Source organism: Cibotium barometz, chromosome 47 (genome assembly GCF_041138505.1).
Source record: "Cibotium barometz isolate CiBa-2024 chromosome 47, ASM4113850v1, whole genome shotgun sequence".
Classification (NCBI taxonomy): Eukaryota; Viridiplantae; Streptophyta; class Polypodiopsida; order Cyatheales; family Cibotiaceae; genus Cibotium; species Cibotium barometz.
This window is the reverse complement of record NC_141092.1, coordinates 21,423,397-21,435,132: the sequence shown is the minus strand read 5'-3', so window position 1 is coordinate 21,435,132 and position 11,736 is coordinate 21,423,397. Positions and strand designations below refer to the sequence as shown.

The 11,736-nt window shown below is 41.8% G+C and overlaps 1 protein-coding gene across 1 annotated transcript in view; it reads left to right on the top strand.

Annotated features, from left to right (window-relative positions):
* LOC147611494 (putative pentatricopeptide repeat-containing protein At3g01580) overlaps positions 1 to 6,981 on the top strand; it is an 11,165-nt gene extending 4,184 nt beyond the window's left edge. The window contains exon 2 of the mRNA XM_086784593.1: positions 4,068 to 6,981. Coding sequence (XP_086640719.1) covers positions 4,444 to 6,645 — 2,202 coding nt within the window. The 5' untranslated portion in view covers positions 4,068 to 4,443 and the 3' untranslated portion in view covers positions 6,646 to 6,981. The remainder of the gene's footprint in view (positions 1 to 4,067) is intronic.
* Positions 6,982 to 11,736: the final 4,755 nt, after the last annotated feature.

The following is an 11,736-nucleotide window of genomic DNA, read 5'->3' as shown; positions in this document are numbered from 1 at the left end:
TACGCTCTCTCTCTCTCTCTCTCTCACACACACACACACACACACACATGTACACACCGCACATACACTAATCTAAACGCACACTCTCTCCTCCCACTCTCTCTCTCTCTCTCTCTCTCTCTCACACACACACACACACACACACACATGTACACACTGCACATACACTAATCTAAACGCACACTCTCTCCTCCCACACAAACTATCTCCTACATAGAAATTATCTGTCGCCTCTCTCTCTCTCTCTCTCTCTCACACACACACACACACATGTACACACCGCACATACACTAATGAAAACACACACTATCTCCTCCCACACACACTCTCTCCTACATAGAAATTCTCAGCCTCTCTCTCTCTCTCTCTCTCTCTCTCTCTCTCATACACACACACACACACACTCTCTCTTCACGCACACTCTCTCACATAGAAACTCTCTCTCTCTCTCTCTCTCTCTCACACACACACACACACACACACACTTAAATAGATTTACACACATATATATAATTTTAATTAATTAAATTTTAGATTAAATTTTAATGGTAGGGATGAGTGGTGAGGTGTGCTCACTCTCAAATAAATGCATCTTTCATGTAATCTCTCTCTCTCTCTCTCTCTCTCTCTCTCACACACACACACACACACACACACACTCAATTCATACATCCACCTATAATCGTAATAGACCACCTATAATCGTAATAGACCATACAATTATCTTGTCAACTCAACTCATACATCCACCTATAATCGTAATAGACCATAAAGTTTTCTATACTCCACCAATGACATTGTGGAAGTAGCAAACCATTCAACGGCTAGTGCAACCTTTTTTATTTTGTGCTCTTACAAAATGACTACCAAAAAGACTCACATCTATGGTCCTCACAAATGACTACCATCAAAGACTTTACTTTAACATTTGTACACTTGGACATTGTCTCTCGTAAATGGTGTGCACCAAGGATGATCCTTCTTAGCCCCATGATGCCATCCATCAAACAACTATTTTTTATCCCTTGTGATTAGGTGGGTGGGTGACTGACTACAACCATAAACATATGACTCAATGTCCATTTTGTTAATTATCTCATGTAAATAGTTGATGTTATGAGATTTTTATCGTTAGACAACTCTTTTTAATAAGTCTTTTTACATGCATAACCATATAGGTAAAGACATAAATCAAAAAGTCATATGGCCAATACTTATAGGTGAAAATGTATAAAACATATAGGTGTAGAAATAAATAAAAATTCATTTAGCTAATCATTATATTAGGGTTTTCATACCTAATGTCCATGGTTAAGATATAAAACCCTAATGGCCTGATGCTTGCCTATAAATTTGAACACTAAAAAACCCTAATGGCTACTACTGCCTATATGCACATGCACACTATTTATATATACATGTTTTTTCTTTAAATGCCTTAAAAAAAAGAGAGTCTTTCGTCGTAATTAACTATTTTCGATCCTGTTGAGGCATAATTGTTAAAAGAAAAACAGCGTTTCATTTTCTAGGGAAATTTTTAAATGATCAAATATTTTATTTTTTTCTCAAAAGCACGCGCATTTTATCTCTAAAAATACTATTTTCCCCTACAATATTATGTTTTAGATACATAAACCTATATATAGACACATATACTTATACATATATACATGTATTTAAAAATATAAATACAAACATCGACATAATTTAATTAATTTTGAATAAATTTTAATGTGCGGAGATGGGTGATAAGTTGTGGTCACTTTTAAATATATAGATAGATATATCATACACACATCTAAACACACACACACACACACACACACAAACATATATATGTATATATATATACATACATATGTATGTATGTATATATAAATGTAAATAAAAACACACACACATACACACATATACATATATGTTTTCTATTTAATTTATATTTTATTAAAAGATACTTTTTATTCTCTTTCTCTCTCTTTTCACCCTCCCTCATTACATCTCTCTCTCTCTCTCTCTCTCTAGGTCTGCCCCATCTCACTCTCTCTCTCAAGCACATTCTACACATAGATGCAGATGTACACACATGCATGCATATACTCTCTCTCTCTCTCTCTCTCTCTCACACACACACACACACACACACACACACATGTACACACCGCACATACACTAATCTAAACGCATACTCTTTCTCCCACACAAACTATCTCCTACGTAGAAATTATTTGTCGTCTCTCTCTCTCTCACACACACACACACACACACACACATGTACACACCGCACATACACTAATGAAAACACACACTATCTCCTCCCATACAAACTATCTCCTACATAGAAATTCTCAGCCTCTCTCTCTCTCTCTCTCTCTCTCACACACACACACACACACACACACACACACTCTCTCTCTCTCTCTTCACGCACACTCTCTCACATAGAAACTCTCATGCACACACACACACACACACTCTCTCTCTTGACGCACTCTCTCTCTCTCATGCACACACACACACATACACTCTCTCTCTTCACGCACACTCTCTCACATAGAAACTCTCTCTCTCTCTCTCTCTCTCACACACACACACACACACACACACACTTAAATAGATTTACACATATATATAATTTTAATTAATTAAATTTTAATGGTAGGGATGAGTGGTGAGGTGTACTCACTCTCAAATAAATGCATCTTTCATGTAATCTCTCTCTCTCTCTCTCTCTCTCACACACACACACACATGTACACTATTTATATATACATGCTTACATACCTATAGATACACATACATACATAATATATATAAGTGTGTGTATCTATAGGTATGTAAGCATGTATACAAAGATTTCATTGAAAGATGTGAGATGAGATCTTCTTAGATTCAAATTCAAAGTTGCTTTGGAAGATGTGAGATTTGGCTCTTGAGTCCTCCTCACGCTTGAAGGAGGAGTGGCCATTTTGAAATAGGCCCCCCTCCGGAGGGCCACTCTCCCTTAATCCTGTATAGATAGATTACACCATCTTAACAAATATTACACCATCTCCCCTACAGTCTGTCTTCCTGCTCTCCCGATGTTTAACTCTCTGTGGCACCGCTCTGCACTGCGCAGCAGCTTCCAAGTTCCAACTTTTTTAATTTTTAATTTCACGTTTTTACCAGTGGTCTGACACTGTAGAAACATGGGAACAAGCCCTAGTCATTTGGCTTACTAAGGTACTACGCGCACAATATTATGAGAGGCACACCTCTAGTTCTCCACCTTCCTGTGATTCGTTTTTTTTCAGTTGGGTTTATGCTTGACGATTCCCATCTTCTGTTGTGATCCGTTTGTTTGAACATGGAATGCCTTTTGTTTCCCATTAATCTCAGCACTACAAGTGTTTATATATCATATGGGAGATTTCGTGGCTGAAACACTATTCAGTTGGAAGGTCAACTACTTTCCCACTTTCAGAATGAGGTTTGCAGATTCTTAATCCTTGAAGGAGTCATACATGCCCTGATTGTATAATTTTGTAAGCATGCCATTTATCATGTATTGTATTTGAGATGGAAAGCCCTCATGTAGGCATCCCCCCTCATTGTATTTGAGTTGAGAATACATCATCACACAGAATGTATATCTGTATAGGATACCCCTTATGATGGCATTCCATGATGCGTATGTGATGCACCATGTCATGGGATGTACTATGTATGATGCAAGTCATCCCAAATGGGATCCCCTTATGATGCTTTTGTGATGCTTAATACCATGGAATGTACAACTGTATGATGAATTTCATCTGAAATGAAATCCCATCTGCATCCAATGCTCAAATAAATACCATGATTGATGTAGTTGCTGCTGTATTTCATGGTGAATTATGTAAGATCATCGTAAATATAGGCTTGTCATAACTTACCTGCACCTCTTATCTTTGTGGTGGCTTGTCGTAATAAACATATGAATGCTTTGGGATGCTCAAGCCAGTTATTGCCGTGAAGTCTTCTTCATCGTAGCTGCCATGTGCTTTTTTGCTACATGCCAGACATTAATGTGATGAAGACTGCTGCAGGTAGGGGGGACCATAGTTTAACAGGGCAAGAATACTTCGATGCGATCTCTTACTTAGTAGGCCATAGAATATTGTCTGTTGCGCCTACCTGTTCCTCTCTTTACTTGTTGTCACCAAGTAAGTGGCACTTGGCTTGTTGGGTTTCTCAATGGTTGCTTCGTAGTTTCGTACACTACTCTACTATTTTCGCTGACACTATGGTCTAATCAAACTAGAATGGACTTGGTTCTGTCACATTTAAGTCCATTGACGTTGTCCATGGCTGCTGTGCTTGAGATTGGATCAATGCCACACATGTGCGAGCACAACAGGAGCAAGAGTTTTCACCTTTGAATATTCTGACTTGCTGGGAGAGCTAGCCCTCTTTCAAAGGGGCATGCATAAGGGAAGCCATAGGCTTGGGTTACATGGAGACGGACCCAAAGCTCCATCTATGCAAGAGGGCAGGTATTGGTGGGAACTGCTTAGCTTGGAAGAGGCCCTCAGTAAATTGGATCATAAGGCTGACGTTCCTTCTGCCGATGGTTTCATCTGCATCTTACAGAAGTGCAGGAGAAGAAAGAATTTAGTGTATGCCAAGCGCGTGCACGCACACATTTGCAATAATGAGCTAGAGGCACACGGGGCTATTGGGAACCACATTGTGCCGACTTTTGTGGAATGTGGAAGTGTGTCGGATGCTCAGGAGGTATTCAGCAGGCTAGTTCGTAGAAATGTGTACGCATGGACTTCTCTCATGTTAGCGTATGTCGAATGTGGGCAATCTCAGCATGCACTTGACATGTATCAGAAAATGCAGGAGGATAGTGTACAACCTTCTAGTTATACGCTTGTTGCCCTACTAAAAGCCTGCACAGAGCTGAAAGATGTGGTTCGAGGCCAAATCATGCATGGAGAAATTGCATTGAAGGGATTGGAAAGAGAACTCTTTGTTGGCAGCAGTTTGGTCCACATGTACACCACATGTGGCTCACTTTTAGATGCTCAAAAAACGTTTGACAAACTTCTGGTTCGAAATGTGGTGACATGGAATGCTTTGATTGCAGGATATGCTGGCTCTGGTCCCTGTCAGAAAGTGTTGACATGTTTTGAACAGATGCAAACAGAGGGTGTTTTACCAAGTGCCATCACATTTGCTTGCATTTTGAAAGCATGTGGCAGCATTGGAGTCAAAGACAAAGGCCAAGAAATACATAGAGAGGTTGTGCGAAAGGGCTTTGAAAATGATCTATTTGTTGGCAGCAGTTTGGTTGACATGTATGCCAAGTGCGGATCTCTTTCTGAGGCACGGGAAGCCTTTGACAGGCTGCCAGTTAGAAACATTGTGACATGGAATGCCTTAATCGCAGGATATGGAGAACACGGGCCTTGCCAAGAAGCGTTGAAATGCTTTGAGCAAATGCAATATGAGGATGTCTCCCCAAATGCTATTACATATGCTTGCATGTTGAAAGCATGTGCCTGCATACAAGCTATTGAAAAGGGCCGAGAAATACATGTGAAGGCTGCACAAAACGGATTCAGAAGGGATATTATGGTTGGCACCAGTTTGGTTGATATGTATGCCAAAAGCGGCTCGCTTCTAGAGGCACAGGAAGCCTTTGATGAGTTGCCAGTCACAAATATCGTTTCATGGAATGCTTTGGTCGCAGGATATGCCGAACATGGATCTGGTCAGAAAGCACTGGCATGCTTTGAACAGATGCAATTGGACAAGGTCCATCCCAATGCGGTTACATATGCTTGCGTCTTGAAAGCTTGTGGCAGCATAGGAGCCATTGGCACAGGTAGAGATATACACTTCAAGGTTTTCCAAAGTGGGTTAGAAACAGACCTTTTTGTAGGCAGCAGTTTGGTTGACATGTATGTCAAATGTGGCTCGCTTTCAGAGGCATGTATGGTTTTTGAAAAGATGCCAGTTCGAAATGCTGTGTCATGGAATGCTATGATAAAAGGATATGGCATGAACCAGGACAGCAACATGGCAGTGAAGTATTTTGAGGACATGCAAGAACAAGGTGTAAAGCCAGATGCAGTTACATTCACATGCCTTCTTACGGCATGCAGTCGGGCCAGCTTGGTTGATAAAGGACGGGAGTTTTTCAAGATGATGAGAGACAAACATGGCATTGTACCAACTATTGAACACTTAACCTGTATGGTGGACCTTTTTGCACGGTCGGGTCACTTGTTTGAGGCAGAGAAGTTTCTTGAATACCTGCCAGGCTCCCCATCTAAAGATATGTGGACAGCTTTGCTCACCTCATGCAAAACTCATGTGGAAGGAGAATTAGGACTGAAATGTTTTCAACAGCTTGTCGAGATGAACTTGGATCATGCTGCTCCCTACGTGCTGATGGCAAATATCTATGCAAGTTGTGGGAGCTGGAATGACACACATAGAATGGTGACCTTGAGGGAACATGCAGGGGTTAAGAAAATGCCGTTGAGTGCATTGATAGAGGTTAACAAGAAGGTGCATGAATTTTTGGTGGTTAACAACCAAAACAAGGACATTTTAGCCATGCTAAAGATCTTGAGCTTACGAATAGAGGAGAAAAGTTTGTGCCGAATCTAGATCTTGTGTTGACCTAGTGTCTTTTAAAGAAAGAGAATGGCTGCCAATGGGGTCCTTGGTTCATTTGAACTTCCAAATCAAGTAGAGTGGTCCTCGGTGAAGATGTGATTAGTCACATTGCCGACATCAAGGATGCCAAATTGGCATGGCAGGAGCTATGAGCTGTAGCTTTGACCTTTGCTAACAAATTTAGCTAGCACGACCTACAAAACATCGTCAAGGTGAACTGTGAAAAGCACCTTTGGGGTGTCACTCTAATATCACCAAAAGTGCATAAGCAAAGGTATTTGTAAATCTATTCAATAGTGTATGCAGACAATGGAGATTTTCCTCAAATTTCTCTCCGACGTATTTCAGTTCAAGTAAGGATGCGTGAAATTGATCTTACACCTGTACGTACTATGGGTGGTAAAGTAGGTCCTTTCTCACTACTACTACATCTACTCATCACCGAGACCATTCCATCAAAAGACCACTCTGCCTTAGCACTCCGTTTGAGCATCGTCCGGTATGAACACCTGTAATCACGAGCTCTTTACACCTTTATCACTTTCACCTCAATGTGTTTCAACTCTTACAGTCACCACAAACCTTGCAAATTTCCACTTAACTCTGTGTGTTGGTTGCGGAGTTACTCCAAGAGGAGTGGTTTCTCTGTTGAGCCCCTGGATTCACTTGGAGCTTGGGTGGAAGGAATATGGGCATTTGTGACGGATTACCTTTCGTCATTTGACTCAGTTCATTGACATAGTCTAGAGAGCAGCAGAGAATATTGTAGAGTTAGGTTTTAGCAGAGCACTGTTCAATTGTTTCCATTGTTCATTCATTGTATTCAGAAAGCGTGATGCGAGAGGGCTACCGAGCACTGCTTGTTCCCTGTGGTGTTCACTAGTGAGATCTTGGTGTTCTCGTGCAAAAGTCAGAGTCTAGAGGAGGCAGAGCAAATGCTTTGGTTGCCTCTCATTTGATCATTGCCAAGCGGTGTCAGCCGCCTCCTTGTAGGGGTATACTTCCTGAGCAGAACCTCCCTTTTCCTTGTAGGTCACTCCAGTGGGCGGTGTGATCTAGTGTTACTCGTTCAGTTTCGTGCACCCATCTATCCAAGCTGAGACTCTTGGTAGGTTGTTCCTGAAGGAATAGGGTGTCCTGAAGGATGAGGATGTTGAATGTCTCTAGTCACTAGATCAAGTATCGTAGTCTCACTCGTTGCAGAAAGAGTATCAGTTAAATCAAAACACCTTTTTTTGTTTGTTGACCTTGGAGTCAGTTTGAAAGTGAATTTGCACAATTTTCTAACCTTGTTATGTCCTATCTAATATAGGAGATAGTTACCTACGGTAGTCAGAGATACACAAGACTTGACAAGAAAATTTGGAAGGGTAATTTGAATGGAGTTGCTAGGATTGGAAAGGTGAATCTTTCACCCACTTTTGTGCTTACTTATATGATTCCTTGAGAGGGCTACCTTGGGCCAATGGGCATTTCCTTTAGTATTGGCAATAGGTAAAGGTGAGGAGGAGCTCCATTGATTTAGACCAAGACTTGGGGATCATTCCACTTGTTTGGGTCAAACATAGTCAGTACCGTATTCGAAACGGGTTGTTGTTCTAGGATGATAGAGCATGTGTGCCAGCTTTGTGCTGGATTGTGCTGAGATTAGGGGAGAGATCTGTTATGATTGTCGTGACAACCCTATAGTAGGTCATATGGAGATTCACGGAATTATGTTTACAAAAACACACACAATGTTGTAGCATTCATGTGTGCTGCTGCTTCGGACTGCAACTCTCTGAAATCTCTATAAGTACATGTCGAAAGACAAGTTCTTCATATCCAAGTCCATTAACTTGGCCACTATATCAAACTCATCTCAAAACACTGTCTCGAACTCTGCCTAAGTACTCGGTTTATTCTTAAGTTCTCTCCACCATGTTAGGACTTTTCCCTTCAAGAGACCCCTAACAACCTGAATCTTCTAGGCTTCCGAGAAAGGGTGAAATTCAAAGTGTATGTTCCATCAATTGAGCCAAGATTCAACCACCTGTTGGGTCCTCTCCTTTTTCTCACCACAAAAGCCTCAGGTGAAAAGGAGGAGTTGTTGCCGATTCCATAGGAGCCGTTGCATTGCCCACCACTGAAGCTAGATCTCTTCTTGAAATTCCACCCGAAGTTTTAGGTGCAATCTGATACTCGAAGTAAGTTTTCTTAGTAAGTTTTTTTGACCCCTTCTACCAGCTCCTGTTGCACCACCTCCATGTGTTTCCCTAACCCTTCAGGACGATCTTTCTCATGGTTGAAAACCTCATCAACGAAGTGGAGTTGTGCCGCCATGGTAAAGGGAGAGAAGTTTGCTGCTCCAAGATACCTATGTGACCGATTCTGAAATTTAGAAAAGCGGGGTGCGTGGGTGGGTGGCAGGGACTTTTATTACCGTTCGCGAGAAATTGGAGAAGAGCATGCAAAACAAGGTGACCCTCCTGCACTCCACGCATGAGGGATGAAGTGAGCGGCTGCCTTCAATCGATTTTGTCCAAAGGCTGAGTACCTTCCCTTGTGTGGGAAAAAAACCTACGTGCAAAAACTGGCATTTTTGAACTGTGCACTAAAAACTACCCCCCTCCTCCTTCAGTTTTATCCATCATGAAGGAAAAAAAAAAAAAAACGCTTCCCTATAGATGGCTCTAAAGCTTGCTTCCGCATACAGCAAGCTTTTCTGCCACACTCTCTCTCTCTCTCTCCGTTGCTCACCTATCCGCCAGGCCGAACCACCTGTCTGATGGTCTACAGGCTCTGTACGACTTGTTGCAAGCTGCTCTGTACGCCCAGCTTCACACATGTAGCCCACCTGCAGCTGGCTGCACACTCTGCAGTTTGCGCGCGCCCCCAACCTTCTCCATAGAAGAAGAGGCGAGGCGCCTGTTGCACCTCCATGGAGCCTGTACATGATCATTTTTCTACACATCCCTGGCTACAGCCTATCGATAGGTGCTTGCTCCATGCTCAGCGACCACATACACCATGGAAACAAGCCTACACTGCAGCGCTGCATAATAAAGAAGAACTAGGGGTTTTTCCTTTCAAAACAGGACAATTTCATTCGCACACATGCATACATTTCCCCTTTCCACCCCTCACCTTTCTCTCTCTCTCTCTCTCTCTCTTTCTTTCTTCTGTGCAAAACACATGCATACTATTCTAGAACACATGCATACAATTTTCCCCTACACTGCAGCGCTGGCATAATGGAAAGAAACTAGGGGTTTTCCCTTTCAAAACAGGGGGTTCCTGTGTGACAATTTCACTGGCACACATGCATACGATTCTCCCCTTTCCACACCCAATACACAGCCACTTGGTCCCTCCTAGACCATATTCACCAGCAGCACCTCTCTATCGTGTCGTTGCTTCTTTGCCATCATCCTAATTTCAGTCCAGACGACTCCTTTGTGAGTATTGGTATGTATCCATTTGAAGCCATCTATGGGTATAAGGTGCATATACCTTCTATTGCATTCAATGAGGAGAAGATGAATCCTCAAGCCAAAGAGGAGATTGAAAAGATGTGTGCAATATTGCAAAGGTGCAAGTATAATACGGCAAAGGCACAAAACCAAATGAAGCAATATGCCGATGAGTCAAGGAAGCATGTGGTGTTCAAAGAAGGGAATTATGTATTTTTGAGAATCCCTAAGTCAAGGTATCCTTCATTGAAGGGAGACACAAATACAAAGCTTAAGGTAAAGGGAGACACCAATACAAAGCTTACTCATCGCTTTTATGGACCTTACAAGGTGTTGAGAAGAATAGGTGAGGTTGTCTACCAATTGTTGTTACCCTCTACCATGAGGATCCACAATGTGTTTCATATGTCACACTTGAAGAAGTACGTGGGACCTCAATTGGAAGTGGTTGATGAGCTGCCACCTATGGATGAAGAGGAAATGATTCAATATGTCGCAGAGAAGGTGATTGGAATGAGGGAAAGACACCTTCGTAATAGGTCTATTGTTGAGTACCCTGTGAAGTGGAGAGGCTTGCCTAATGAAGAGGCTTCTTGGTAGTCTAAGGGCTTCATGAAAGACCATCCGGAGCTCCTATAAGCAATGCTTCATAGTGGATAAAGTGGGTACAACTGTATAGTATTTTTGGACAGCCATATGCATGGATTGGGACGAGGGCATGAGGGATGTCATTGATGTAAGTTTACTGTATGGACAACCATGGCCATTAGTGTACTTCACCACTAATCAATCAAAGCTCAGCAAGACTCCGTGGGCTTATGGACATCATAGAGAGCAGTCCATATGTACATAAAATAAGTGGACAGCTCTATGTGGAGTTCTCGTGTGAGGTACCTCTTGGGATTGCAACGAATGTACTTCCGCACTCATGAGGGAAGACAAGAAAATTTTCGACAACCCATACATTGCTCCATACATGGTTTCGAGGATGAAACCTTTGGGCGGGGATGGTTTGTAACGAAGGGGGCTTGGCCAAAAATATTAATAATATTGGGCATGGGTTCTTGGGCATGGGCTAAAGCCTTGGGCATGGTTTGGACATAAGGGAAGCCCATGGGCATGGATATGGCTGGAAAAGTGTGGGAGCCCAACATTAATAAAGTATGAAAAGATGGGCAAGTATATATACAAAACTCTTAACAAGATGGGAAAAGGTATGTTACTTCCTTTTTCTAAGCTTACAGCTACCATCTTTTCTCCCTTTTTTTTAACACATTGAAAGATGGAGTCTGTCCTCTACACTGTTTGGATACATTTTTATCTAGCTTTAGACTCCAAGCCATCATGTGGATAACTCAATCAAGCTATGTGACATGATGGATGCTGAATGCCCTTAGCCTCCAGCATGACAAGAGTGTTGATAACTTTCTTCACATATGCTGGATATGGCTGTAATGAAGTTTGGTTGGGCCTCTGATGAGGTTATGCGAGTGAATGAAAGGTGGGGTGCCCAATTAAGTGAGGTTTTCTTAATGAAGGTAGAAGCAACCATGCTAACATGATTGTAAATGTTCATTGATTGCTACTATACTGCATGTTACTATAAAAAGTTAGAGATCCAAGTCTATAA